The sequence below is a fragment of the Trypanosoma cruzi genome, genomic scaffold (assembly GCF_000209065.1).
Source record: "Trypanosoma cruzi strain CL Brener 1047053516927 genomic scaffold, whole genome shotgun sequence".
In the NCBI taxonomy this organism is placed as follows: domain Eukaryota; phylum Euglenozoa; class Kinetoplastea; order Trypanosomatida; family Trypanosomatidae; genus Trypanosoma; species Trypanosoma cruzi.
The window spans coordinates 17,591-31,450 of NW_001849327.1; the positions used below are offsets into that span (position 1 = coordinate 17,591).

General features: G+C 61.9%; 1 protein-coding gene across 1 annotated transcript, besides 4 other annotated features; it reads right to left on the bottom strand.

Moving 5' to 3' along the window:
• Positions 1 to 8,901: part of a sequence feature (areas not merged during assembly with more than two copies in the genome that could not be assigned to a particular haplotype) that runs on past the window's edge.
• Positions 3,122 to 13,501, bottom strand: Tc00.1047053508577.40 (dispersed gene family protein 1 (DGF-1), putative; the record flags this gene model as incomplete). The annotated part of the gene is made up of 1 exon (XM_811127.1): positions 3,122 to 13,501. The coding sequence occupies one exon, from the start codon at positions 13,499 to 13,501 to the stop codon at positions 3,122 to 3,124; it is 10,380 nt and encodes a 3,459-aa protein (XP_816220.1).
• Positions 8,585 to 8,635: a microsatellite.
• Positions 8,902 to 9,008: a sequence feature (heterozygous, non-Esmeraldo-like haplotype).
• Positions 9,009 to 13,860: part of a sequence feature (areas not merged during assembly with more than two copies in the genome that could not be assigned to a particular haplotype) that runs on past the window's edge.

Sequence of the window (13,860 nt, forward strand, 5' to 3'; positions counted from 1 at the left end):
ATACATCAACCCGCATAATTTTTCCGTTCATTTTTCTTTTTTTCTCATTTTATACAACAACAATAACTAACGAGAAAAACAAGCATGCCCTCCCACACAGTCCTCGTGGAACAGGAGACAGTCGTTGCGGGCACAACAACACAAAAAATAGAAACAGTGCACAGAAAAAACAGTGGCAATGCCGTTGCGGAGTCCGATGGGTGGCTGTGGTGCGCTGCAGCCGCGGCCCCACGCCCTCCCTCAGCGACCAGCAACGCACAACTGTCACTTCCACGTGGCACACGTCACAAAAGAGCCCTGTTGTTTTTATCCCTATTGTTTTCTCAATTGAATCCTATGTCCCGCACAACAGCTTCTATAGGAGAACACATCAGCCCCGCTGAGTGGAGGCGTGAAGGAAAGCCCCGACACCCGGAGAGGGAGCTGCAGCGGAGGGCGTGCAACACACACCCGTTACGCATCCTCCCCGCGCTGGCGCGTTGGCTAAATAATTCACTGTTGCCGGAAATCGGTAAAACAACACATCAATAAATCAACAAAAAAACTGATCTATAAATAACAAAAGATGGAGTGCGCCTTCCAGCAGCATCGACGTTGTGCCGCATATGCGAAAAGCCATGTGCCTTCTTGCCGCGCGAAGGTACTGTTGGGAGCAGAGCCTTTCCACCTCCAAAAGAAGAAACTATGTCAGCCTTTTCGTGAGGCACATACTCCCCACTCCCCCTGCGTCCACACCATGGTTGTTGTTTTTTCTAATTGTCGGAAAATCCGAACAACGGAGTAGGTGCATGCTTGTCTCTTCGCGCTGCCCACGTCGGCTGGGTTCCACAATGTTCGGTCGCTACCGGTGGCATGCCGTGCGGTGGCGAGTCCGTCCATCGTTGTTGTGGCACTGAAAACCGCGTGTTGGACGGTGAAATCCAGCCGGTGGTGATCCCATAGAGCTGTCGTCGCCGGGCGACGTGCGCCTCCTCGGCGGCCTGACCCTCTGCCGTCATGGACTCGGCAACAGTGTGACGTTAATGATTGGACAGTTGCGTGCCACGTTAGGCAAACAGCACACTCTTCCTTGCTGGCATTCTCCTTCCTCGCGGAGGCCAAAGACTCCTTCGGGGACGGAGTCTCTGTGTGGGTTTGCTATTCTTCCTCTTGTGGCTCAACCCTTCCGGCGCGCACGGGTGTCCAATCTCTATTTTTGACGTCGTGACTTCCTTACAGTCGGGGTCCTTGTGCCGGCTGTGGCTCTGGAACAGAGCGTTCGTGTGCGCGTAAATGGGGCATTAGCCTCGCCTTCGTTTGACCCTTCAATTCACTGTAAGCGCATTCGAACAGGGGGATGCAGTCCAATCGTCGTTTTCCAGGAGACGCTTCCTACTTTTCAGGAGGCAGCATTAACTCTAAAAGTGCCGGAGATAAAAAATGAGCCCGTCACGTTGGTCGTACGACGCCGTGCAGAGACTGCATGGGAGTGGCCTCGGCCTGGACGGTGCTGTCTGTGGGGGAGGTGCGATCGGTGTGCCATCGCTCGCTCTCGTCCTCGATAAACTGGTGGGTGGCTATTCCGGCTCACTGGGAAAATTGACTTTCCACAGCGCCAGGGAGCGCGCAACGCCACGGGAGTTGAACCCGTGCATCACGACACTCACGCGGCAGCTGCAGTGCTTGCCGCACACCGGGCGGTATGCTGGGGCGTCGGATCGTGGCGGGGTAGGGTCCACCGGGAGGCTAAGAAGTTTCCGTGCGAAGTTCTTTGCGTGCCTGCGGTGGGGCATCCGGGACGCAGCGACGGCATGTGCTCGGGATGGCGAGTTGCAGTGGCCGCAGCAGCCATCCGTATTTGTGCAAAACCCCGCTGCGGAAGCGGACCAGTGCGGCCTCTTCCCATTAGTGAGTTGGAGTCCGTGTGCGTGGGTTCCCAGTCGCCTGTCACGGTGGTGCGGCGAGGTTCGGGCTTGTGTCGTTGGGCACGAATAATACTCGCGGCCAATGCGACCATGCCGGTGCTCCATGTGTCTGTGAGCTGTGAGTGGTCGAATGCCTTCTTGGCTTATGCATCACAAGCTCCGTTCTCTGGCACGTCCACAATGCGAGTCACCAGGTGATCCAGAACCGTCGACATGTGCTCGCGTGCTTCCACGTTTCAGCAAAAAGGTGCGTACACGCACGACGCCGTGGAAGAAGTCTCGGTGTAAACCGTACTCTCTGTGCCAACACCACACCCCTCTGTATCTGCTGTGGTGCATGAATTCCGCACGGCCGGATGAAAGTTCTTAAAATGACCAATGTGCTCGTGTGGGCATCCCTCGTACCAGCGTGGCCAATCCGCGACGATATCCCTTGCCTGTGAAATGGTGTTTGCCAAGTAAATCAAAGGCAGCGCCGTGAAGGGACGTGCAAATTGCCGGAGGCGGCCGTCACACCTCCTGCACACACAAAACGTGCGGGCCGTAGCGGGCAACAAATCCCAACGCCGCGTCATCCAAGGTCCCCACGTTCCACGTGCACATCTGAGGAATCCTGCCATGGCGGTGTTGCGCTAAAGGATAAGTGTGGAACGTGACTGTGATGACTCTGTCCGTCACCACCACCGATAAAGAGACATCGATCACCCTGTGCACTCGACAAAGCAGGGCGGCCGAAATCACAGCAATACGTCGCGCCTCAATACACAACCCGCTCAAAGGCGTTCCTGGAAGCACGGGTCCCTGCTACTGCTCCGCCACCGCCTTGCTCCTGCAAACTGTATCGCTCCCCGCATGCAAATCCACGGTAAGGCCGAGCTGCAATTCACCACTAACAGTAGGCGGCTCGCTGGATCCCTCTTCCATTGCATGAAATAGGTGTTAAGCTCCTCGCACACAACTCCATGAAAATACAGTCCGGTACAACACGACATCAGGAGTGACAAGGGAGACAAGCGAATCCCCTTCCACACAGTCATCGCAAAACAGGAGAAACCCCTTGAAAGTACCCGCGCAAAAAAGAATCTTGTCGCAAAAACAACAGGCAACAATACTGTCGGTGCCGTGAGCGATGAGTGGCCGTGGTGTGCAGCAGCCGTGGCCTCGCGCCCCCTTCCATCAACCACCACCGCACGTCTGCCAATTCTAAGCGTTGCACGTCACGGAAGAGCGTGACCAATTTTGTGGCCCGCACTGGATGCACGGTCCAGTAGGCTCAGAGCGTCTAAGCGAATGTCACCGGCCATGGGCTGCAGCGGCGGTGCGGGTGGTCGGTACGACGCAACGGTGGTGCCTGAGGCGTACGACGATGACGTCATGTCGTGAGGCTTCTGCGCGTCCTCGTCGCTCTCCTCGTCATCGCGTAGCAGTGCCTCCAGCCCACAACGCCGCGGCTCGCGCAGCTCCTGCCAGTGGCGGTCCTCCGCGTACCACACAACGACGCCGTACACAGTGACCGCAAGCAGCACAGCAGTCAGCAGCAGCACGATCGCCGCGTACGCCCTCGCTCCGCCGTCGCTCGGCGCAAGATGGTTGGCCGCGCTCACCAGGCACAGCGCCGCGAGAAGCACAAAGCTCGCCGTGCGCATCACCGTCAGGAAGGCCGAGCGCATCATGTTCGTGAAGGCAACCACGCCCGCACCCGCAAGCAGCACAGTCGCCATGCAGAAGTACTGGACGTGGCAGCCTCCCACGGGCGGGTGCACAGCCGCAATCAGGCCCACCACACACAGCACCGACAGCTGGAACACGCACCAGTACACGTGGCTGCCCTTCATGTTCGTCAGCATGCCGCCGTACATCCGCTGCTGCGCCGCGGGGTGCCAATACCCGACGGGGTACAGCAGGCGCTCGTGCAGCGGCTTCCTCGAAAACTGCCAGTACCTCGTGAAGCTCGCGCCCACGTGGCGGGCAATCAAGTAGCACACGCCAGCAGGAAACGCCACTCCGTACAGCACGCCAACGACACCAATCACGTAGTGCTGCACGCGGGCGTCGGGCATCGCCAGTGCAAACACGGAGCCAAAGAAGATGCCAAGATGCATCGCGTGCGCCACAACGTACGTCAGGCTCGGGAAGCGCATCGCAGCCCACGCACTCGCTGCGTCCACGCCGCGCCACCGCTGGAAGGCCGCCGTCACACCGTAGTGCACGCACCCGAACACTGCGGCCAGCAGCGCGTTGCCCACCACCATCCACAGCGGGTCAAGGGCAGCGAACACCGACAGGAAGTACGGCAGCGCAACGGTGCTCGCACGCTCCTGCGCCGAGGCGCATGGCATCCTCGCCAACACGCCGAGCGCCTGCATCTCCAGGATGGAGCCCAGCCCGCCGGTCACCACCACGGCAACAGCCGTCGCACCCGCAACAACGCCGGTGATCGCCGAGAGGGCGCTGGCAGCGGCGGGCAGCGTGTCCGACCTGATCGTGAAGGACCCAAACAGCACACCCCTGCAGCCGCCAAACACCGCCGCAGCGTCGCAGCGAATGAATATCGTCTCGTCGGCAACAATGAAGTAACCGCGGTGCACGGGCACAGCCAGCTCCAGGACGGTGGACGGATTCGTCGCGTTGCGCACCCACGTCGCGTTGCTCAGCATCGCTCCCCACGGACCACCGAAGCCGCGCGGCTGCGCCGTCGACACCGGCACAAAGCTCAGGTGCGTGCCAAGCTGCGGGTCGCGTTCCCATCGAAACGGCGGCGGCAGCGCCACCATCAGCCGCGTCGGGACGGCGCTCCCACCGCCGCGAATGTCGTTCTGCGTCAGGCTCCCACCAGCCGCCGTCGTCGTCACAGCGAGCGTCGGGCACGCCACGTCGCTCCACCACAGCGTGCTGCTCACCGACGCCGTCGAGGTCCGCGTGGGCGGCAACGCCACCGTCTCCGTCATCTGCAGGGTCTCCGTCGGCCCATACTGCGTCGGACTGTAGCGCGTTACGCTCAGGCTTGGCGTCCACGTTGGTGTCGGGCTGCGCGTCTCCGTCAGCGTCGCCGTGTGGCTCAGCGGCGGCGGGGCAGACGTGCGGTTGCACCCGTCCACGTACGGTAGGTACACCGGCAGGCAGTCGCGCCCGTACCCGCCCTCAGCACAGCGGCAGCCGCACGACCCAGACATCGCCCTCGTCGCAGCTCCAAAGCAGCGCACGTCGGCGTTGCACACGCCACACGTCACGGGGCGGAATTCCCCGATGATGCCGGCGGACCTGTAGTCCATCGGCTGCAGCGCCCGCCCGTTGAGCGTCAGGCACCCCACGACGAACCTTCGGCCGGCGTCCCCAAGCGCAACGGTGCCGTCCATCACGACGGGCCCGCTGCCGGCGTTCCCGTGGAGCGTCAGCGTGCTCTGCACAAAGTCCGCACTGCGCGGGTACGACGGCAGCGACAGGAGCCTGCCGCTGATGCTGTTGCCGCGCACCGACAGCCACGACCCGGACGCAAACGACGCCGACCCCCGCAGCACCAGCAGCGCGCCATCCGTCAGCGCACCGGCGTTGTCGTTCAATACGACGGCGGACGCGTTGGCCTCCACACCGCTCTCGAACACCAACCCATGCGCGGCGTACACCTGGCTCCCCGACACGCGCAGCACAGCGCCCCCAGACGCCACCACGCGCGCACTCGTGTACAACGCATATTCGCCACCGAGCACAGCCGCGTCCAGCGCGACACCGCCACCGACAAGCTCCAGCACAGCGCCGTCCATCACCACCGTCCGCCCACCAGTCACCACGGTCACGAGAGCAACGCCGGACACAACCAGCACGGACCGCACAAGCCGCAGGCCCGACAGCACCAGCACCGGTGCGTACGGCGAGGACTGCGAGCCGGGAAGATACACAAGCGGCGTCGGCCTCGCGGCAACCAGCAGGGAATCCGCCACCGTCAGCACGGACCCCGCGGGATACGTGCCGGTCAGCACAAGCGCACCGTCCAGCGCCTCCACATCGCACACGGACAGCTCCACCGGCCCGCTCTCGTCGCTCCCCGCCGCCACCGCACCGCGCAACGCTCCACCGCCCATCACGTACAGCACGGCACCGTTCAGCAGCGACACGTTCTGCACAACGATCCGCACGCCGTCTCGCGCCATCCACGGCACGTAGAGCACAGGACTCACGCCGTCCAGCACAACGTGGCGCAGCGCCACCTCGCTCGCGCCGGCAGGCACAACGAACACCGACCGCACCGTCACGCCCTCGCGGAGAAACACACTCGACGCAGTGCCCGCAGCTGACGGCAGCGCGGGAGCGCCCACAGGCACGCACGCCTCGCCGTACCCGCCGCCGCAATCGCACACGCACGCACCGTTCCTCATGCTCGCCGACGCCGTCCCGGGCGCATAGCAGTGCGTGTCCCTGTCGCAGGCGTCGCACCCAACAACGTCGATGCTCCCAGCGTCGCCAAAGCCAGCCGCTGCGTACTCCTCCGCCGTCGACAGAACACGGCCACCAGCGTCGTTGCACGCCACCCTCAAATGCGCCCCAGCCGAGAGCGACAGGCTCAGCGACAGCATCCGCGGCAGCAGCGCTCGGTTGCGCACAAAGCTCAGCGTGCTCCCAGCAGCGGTCACGGCGCCAGCGGTGTAGAGCATCTCCCTCGAGACGCCGTCGTGCACGTTGCCCTTCGCCAGCAGCATCGACCCGTCGGCCAGTCTCATCGTTGAATAAAACGCCACCGCGTAGTCCTCCGTCAACACAAATTCGCTCCGCAAAAACGCCACAGCGGAGCCCGACACGCTCACAGCCCCACGCACAGACAACGCGTGCTTGCACAGCAGGAAGTCGCTGTCAACAAACGCCACCACGGAGCCGCCACTGGCCGCAACACCGCCCTCCACCGACACGCACAGCCCCAGCGCCGTCTGCACCAACAGCCCGTCCACGTACAGCGCACCGCGCGACAACAGCGCCACGCCGCCAACCAACAACACGCCAACAGCGTCGCGGAACACCGCAGCCACGTGCGTGCGCGCAATGGTCAGCACGCTCCCAGTCAGATTCACGCTGTGCAGCACGAGGCACGCGGAGGCGGCGCCAAGGCCGTAGGCGCCGCGGTACGCAACACGCTTCTCCGCGATCAGCACAGAGTCCACCACAGTAACGCGCGAGCCCGGCGGGTAGCGGTTCGCCACCACCACGCCGCCGCCGGAGCGCGACTCAAGCCCGCTGATCAACACATCGGCGCGCTGGCCAGCAGGCGGGTCAGACAGCCACCCAACAACGTACAGGCTCGCTCCGCCCACAAGCGTGCAGTTCGACAGCGTCACGTTGCGCACACTCCCCGACATCAAGTCCACGTCCACCACGACATCCGCCGCAAAGGTCACACCAACGTAGCACACCACCGACGTCCCGAGACCGGCGCTGACCCCCACATCCACACGCACGTCCCGCACGCACAAGTCGGCGCCGTCGGTGCTCGGTGGTTCTGGAGCAGCGACGGGCAGGCACGCATCGCCGTGGCCGCCCTCAGCGCACGTGCAGGTGCAGCCATCACTCGACGCCGTCGTCGTGTACGCAGGGAAGCACGATGCCGCGAGGGCGCATTGGTCGCTGCAGGTCAAAATGGTGGCATTGTACACGGACGGAATGCTGTATTTCGCTTCCCCCTCGCCGTTCACGGTGTTGCACGCAGCCACAATCGCTCCGTTTGTGAGATCGCGGGGCCCTGTGAATATCCAAAGTATCTTCGACATTCCTGTGCTGGAGATGAATCGGTTGCCAGACACAGACACCGTGGAGTCGCGGAGATTCACCGTAGGATTAAAAAAGAGGAAAGCTTCCGATGGGGATTCACGGCAGAGGTTGCCGCTCAACTGCAGCCAGGAGTTGTAGTAGATGTTGGAGGAGTATCTTGGAAAAAAAACAGCCAAGCTTCCCTGCATGTCGTTGCCCTGAAACACAACCGCTGAAAGAGACTCCACACGTAACGCCAAAATTACCAATAAGAAGTACCTCACCGGCCTCGACACAAGATTGCCTCGGATCACCACGGCAGAGTTGTTCAGTACACTCAGCGATGAGGATTGGCCAGACCCTTCAAGATTTATCAGCGTACTGTCACCGCCAGCCATATGAAAAGTGTTGCCCACCACCGCAAACACGGAGTGCCACGACACCCTCAGCGCAGATCCGACAACGTAAATGGCGCTTGACGATGCCGTCACGCTCTGAAACACATTGCCAGTAAGCACCACCGCGGAGTCGTTGCTGATCGCCAGTCCATTCATCACAACGCAGGACGGGATCCATATGTCCAAGCCCGACCGAAGGACCAGCCTCGTGACCGTAAAGCGGTTCCTGCTGATCGTGATGTTCGTGTGCGGTGGGAACACGCCCTCCGGGCTGAGCAGTGCGTCACGGAACGTGTTGCCGGTGACGACGATGTTCAGCGACCCCACAGCGGCGTTCACGTTGCCCAAAAGCACCAGCACGGCACCGTCCCTCCACGTGCATCCATCAAACGTGACATTCACCACTTCGCCCGTCATCGCCCCAATCAGCACCGTCAGAATCATGCGGCCCCCGCTGAACGTCACGTTGCGGTAGCACAGCCACGACAGCCCGCCGCCCACAGCCTGCGCAACCTCGGGGTACACCATGTCGCTGATGCACTCACCAACCGGCGGTGGCGGCGGAATGGGCAGCAGTGGCGGCGACGGCGGTGGCGGCGGGCCAGCAGGCACAGGCGCCGGGACACACACATCGCCGTGCCCTCCAGCAGCGCACTGGCACTTGCAGTCAATGACCGCCACCGTCAGCGGAGCAAAGCAGTCGCCGTCCTTCGTACACTCCCCGCACGCAGCAACCGTCGTCACGTTGGTGATGCCGTGGAGCACCAGTTCTGCCGCCGTCGTCACCTCCCGGCCTGCGACCGTCAGGCACCCAGCAACGAACCGGTAGCCAGCGTTAGCACGCGATAGCAGAGGTCCCGACAACCCCGTCAAGCCCATCTTGCAGCCCGTCAGCGTCACCACACTGCTGCCGTCAATGCTCACAAAAGTGGATTCGGATTCGTGAAACATCGCACCCACTTCCACGTCGTTGTCGCGCCAATCCAACCAGCTTGACCGCTGAACAGTCCACAATCCATCGTTACAGATGGCGTAGCGAGCTGAGCCACTGTTCCCCACCAAGCGCAGCACGCTGTGTTCCGACACGCTAACTCCGTGGTGCTGATACAGAAGACTTACCCCGGAGAACATTGTGTTGTTGAGCAGCGCAAAAACAGAGTGATCACTCACACTGAGCCTGTACACGTGGAACAGGTATTCGTAGCCCTCAAAGCTGCAGTACCGCACGTAAAGAGAGCTGCCACCCACCAGCGTCAGCGTCCCGGTCGAGTACAAACCAAACGCATCATACCTCAATGCATGCGCCTTGACGTTGCTCACCAGCAGCGAGGACGCACTCAGCACAACATTCATCAGTAAAAGTACGCTAAGCTTGTTCCTCCTGGCGTCCGGCAGATGGACCTCGGAGGACTGCACCGCATCAACCTCCGTAACGGCGATGTCACAGTGCTGCGGGAAGGCAAGTGCAAACACAACAACGGAGGAACGCATCACCGTCTGGCTCACGCGGATCAGGACGCCGGTTGACTCAACAGCCTCAGCACCTCCAACAAACTTCAGCACGGCACCGTCGCGGAATGTGCACCCGGTAAACGTGATGTTGATGGGGAGATGCAGCGGCATACTGTTGAGGGAGAACGTCAGCACTGCACCCACGCCGCTGAATGTCACATCCACGTAACAGTGGTGTATCTTCCACATGTTCAGCACGAGGTCCGTCAGCGTCTGGTTCACCACGCAGCTCGCGTCGCCGTCCACGGCTCTTTCCGGCAAGGGCGGCACAGCCGTGTCGGGCACCTCGAAGGGAAGACACGACGCGCCATGCCATCCGTCCTTGCAGCTGCACGAGCACGAGCCGCGGTCCACCAACTCCGTCCCGGGCATGTAGCACGCCGCGTCGTCGTAGCATGTGCCACACCTGAACACCACCACGCCCTCAGGAAACACATAGTCGTACGACGCCTCCTCATCGCCCTGCAGGTTGCACCCAACGACCAACCGTGCGGGTGGCTTCTTGACCATGCTCGGCAGAGCCAGATCAGCAAAGGGATAACTATCGTTCACCTGACGGTTGTGTGCAAGCACCACGGTGGTGCCGCTGCCCGACAGCTGAATTTTGTGCCAAGAATACGAAATAATTAATACTGATGCGGCAACCACGCTGTTGCCCTCCAAACGCCACTGCGCACCTCCCTCAAGTGTCGCCGAGCCAGACAAATGCAACAGCGCGGGGTCAAAAATTTCTGTCCCGCCAACAAAGGTGCAGTCCGCCACTCGCAGCAGCCCCGCGGACCTCACGGTATTATCCCCCCAAAAAATAACGCCATTGACCGAGCTCATCGTGTTGTTCTCCACGTCAAAGTAGCCGCCGTTCCTCACATCAACAGAAGTAACGCAAACAGATGATTCCTCACCGTCATCGACTTCCGTTGCCCTCAAAGTATTTCCCTTCACAATGATCCTGCCACCATCAACAACAACACCATCAATAAAATAAACTGCGTGCCTATTCGCCTCAATGTAGTTGTCGAGTAGCAGCAGCGTCATATTCGCACTGAGAGTAAACTTCACAAAGTAAATGGCGTGGCCCGATGTCGCCACAATCGTACTGCCCACCACCAGTATCTGGGAGCTCGCGCCAAAATCACCCTCAAACTCCAATGCGCCAGAATCCAACAACGAGGATGTCACGCTCACGTGCACACGCGCACCACTCCCCTTGATCGACAGGCCCATGAGGACGCACTGCAGCAGCGTGACGTTGAGTGTCTGCTGCGGTACGTCGAAGCTCGACAGGTCCAGCACAATCGGGGCGGTGAAGGTCACGTTGACGAGGCACAGACCACGCACACCGGGATCAGGATAGTCCACGGAGCTGATGCTGCCACCGTGCACGCAGCGGACCTCCGTGTCCTTCGCATCGGGGAGCGGGAGCGGCCCAAGGCCGTCCGGAACCGCAGCCGGCAGGCACGTGTCACCGTAGCCGCCAGCAGCACACACACACTCACAGTCGCTGATGCTACTAGTCCTCGCAGCAAAGCACACGGCGTTCATCGTGCACGCACCACAGTCCAGCACCGTCACGGGCGCCACAATATTGAGCTCTTCTCCGTAATCCGTCACAGGAGAGCCCCTTGCCTCGTTGCACATGCCGTAGATGATCGGGTGCGTGTCGGATGGTGGTGACCAATTGGTTGTCATATGCGCAATGGTTGACGAGTACGAGCCGTACGTGAAGTTGTTGTCAAGTATCGACCACACACTCCGATCGCAAAACGCCACGCCGTTCTCGTTGGCCACGTACACAACGTAGGCGCTGTGGAACTCGTTGTTGCGGTGCACCAGCCAGCTGCCGCCAGTCACGGTCAGCGTGGCTGCCATGAGCATGGCAAAGCCGAGACGGAAAGTGCTGGACACAATCTGCAGCACGCTGCCGCCAGCCACAACAACACCCCTAAACACACACGCACCTTTGTAGTACTCGGTGCTCGGCGCACTCCACGAGCTGTTCTGTATGGAGAACACGGAGTCGCCGCCAACACGCAGGTCCGACGCAAGAGAGTAAATCACATGCTTCCGCGACTTGACAGCGCAGTTGTCCATGTAGAAGACGCTGGACAGCTTCGCGCAAAGGCTGTGCTCCACGAGGATAGCAGCGCACGAGCTCCCGCCACACACCAGCGTCGACCGCGTCATGACAAACCGCGTCGACAGAAGCCGGACACCGTCCAGGACAAGCGCGGGGCCGTACCGAAATCTCTCGTGGCCCGGGGTCGTCGGCACGTACCGCGACCCGCCAACCGTCGCGCGCAGCGTCGAGTTCGCCAGCAGCACACTCGAGTTCGGCGGCATCGCGCCATGCAGCACGATCGTGCCCTCCAGCGACGTCACATTCGTCATGTTGACGAGGGCATGGGGCATCAGGTGCGCCGTGATCTCGCTGAGGCCACCAATCCGCAGCTGCGCGCCACCTGCAAGCACGCAGTGGCGCAGCGTCACGTTCAGCGCGTCAGCGAACGCGTCCATCAAGCGCAGGTCCACCGCCACAGTGATTGGCCCTCTGAACACCACCGAGTCGAAGCACGCCGTCGCCCGCCCGCCGCCAACCGTCACCGACTCCATCAGCGTCACGCCACTCACGCAGTCCCGCGCAGTACCGCCACCACCGCCGGACCTCGCAGGCGGCACGTCGAACGGCAGGCACGCCTCGCCCACGCCGCCGGCACGGCAGCCGCACACGCAGTCGGAGAACGACGCCGTCAGCGCATCAAAGCACGCCAGCGCAGCCGCACAGCCGTCGCACGGAACCACGCTCACGGAGGGCAGGCCGGCCATGCGGTAGTCGCCGCTGCTCTGCAGCACCCGGCCGCCGGCACGGTTGCATTGCACCGACACGACGCCGCTCGTGATCGTCAGCCCGGAGACAAGCGTCGCGCCAGTGGCAGCGCAGCGCGCAATAGACACGGTGCCGCCACTCAACGTCACCCCCGACAGCGACGCCACAGACGAGGCCTCGCCCACCGCCCACACGTCGTGCAGCTCCAGCCACCCGCCAGCACCCACCGTCCCACCGTCGCAGCGCACCAGCGACGACGCAACAGACCCCTCGACGCCCACGAAGCGCAGCACCGAGTCCGACACCGCGAGGCGCTCGCCAAGCACAAAGCCGCCGCCACTGCTCACAACCGACATGTTCGTCACGGAGAACACCGAGTGGCTCCGCAGACTGAGACGCGACGAGGACGCCACATGCAACGCGAACGCGGTCGAATCGCCCGACGCCTCCAGCAACACGCCGTCAAGCACCACCGCGCTCGACAGCAGGTCCACACCGCCGCCAACGTGCACCGCCGACCCGCCCGCCTGTAAATACCTCAGCACAGTGTTGCTCACACGCAGCTGCGTCTGCAACAGCGACGTCGCGTGCAGCACAAGCGGCGACGCCACCGCGTCCATCAGCCCGCTCAGCTGGGAGTAGCGCATCGGCCCCGCCGTCACAATCGTCGAGTCACGGACCGTCACGTTCGTGCGTGCCGGCAGGCTGTGCACAAACACAAGCGAGCAGTAGCCGCCGGACAGCCTGCTCACGCTCACCTCCAGGCTCCGGTCACTCGCCGGCTCACCGCTGTAGCCCCGCACGTAGATCTGCGCACCGCCGTCGCACACGCAGTTCCTCAGTTCGATGCGCAGCGCGCCGGGAAGCATCGCCGGCACGTCGAACACCACGGCCACGCCGTTCGTGACGTACACGCCGTCCATCAGCACCGTGTCCACGGCGTGGCCAACCGTGATGGCTCTGTCCACCGTGCCGCCCCGCAGTCGCAACACCACCGCATGCGCCGCGGGCATAAACGCCGTCGCCGCAACCAGCGCCAACGCCACAAGCAGTGCCACACGCACAGCCGCAATGGCCCTGCGCCGCACACGGTGCCGGCTGCGCGGACACGCACCCACCGCAGACCACATCCACCAACCCAACCAGGTATCAACAGGGCTTTCGTGGTGTGTCGCACTCGTCCCGTCAAACGTAACTCCTGCTTCGCAAATCCCTTTCTACAGATGGCGAATCTAGTGATACGATCCCGCCAGATCTTTACCCTACTGCTGCTTCGAATCCTAATACTGCAAGTAATCCCTAACACCTTGAAACGATAGTTGTGCTGGCAAAGCCAAAGTAACTCTAACTGCACAGTCAGAGGGGAAAAAAAGAAAGAGGAAGCAACAATAGTAACCAAACACAGTGGCACGCTGAGACATCCGGCCACAGACAGTCCCCACAAAAGCATAACAACCGAGAAAAGAAGCGCAGACGCAACCACGCCAGT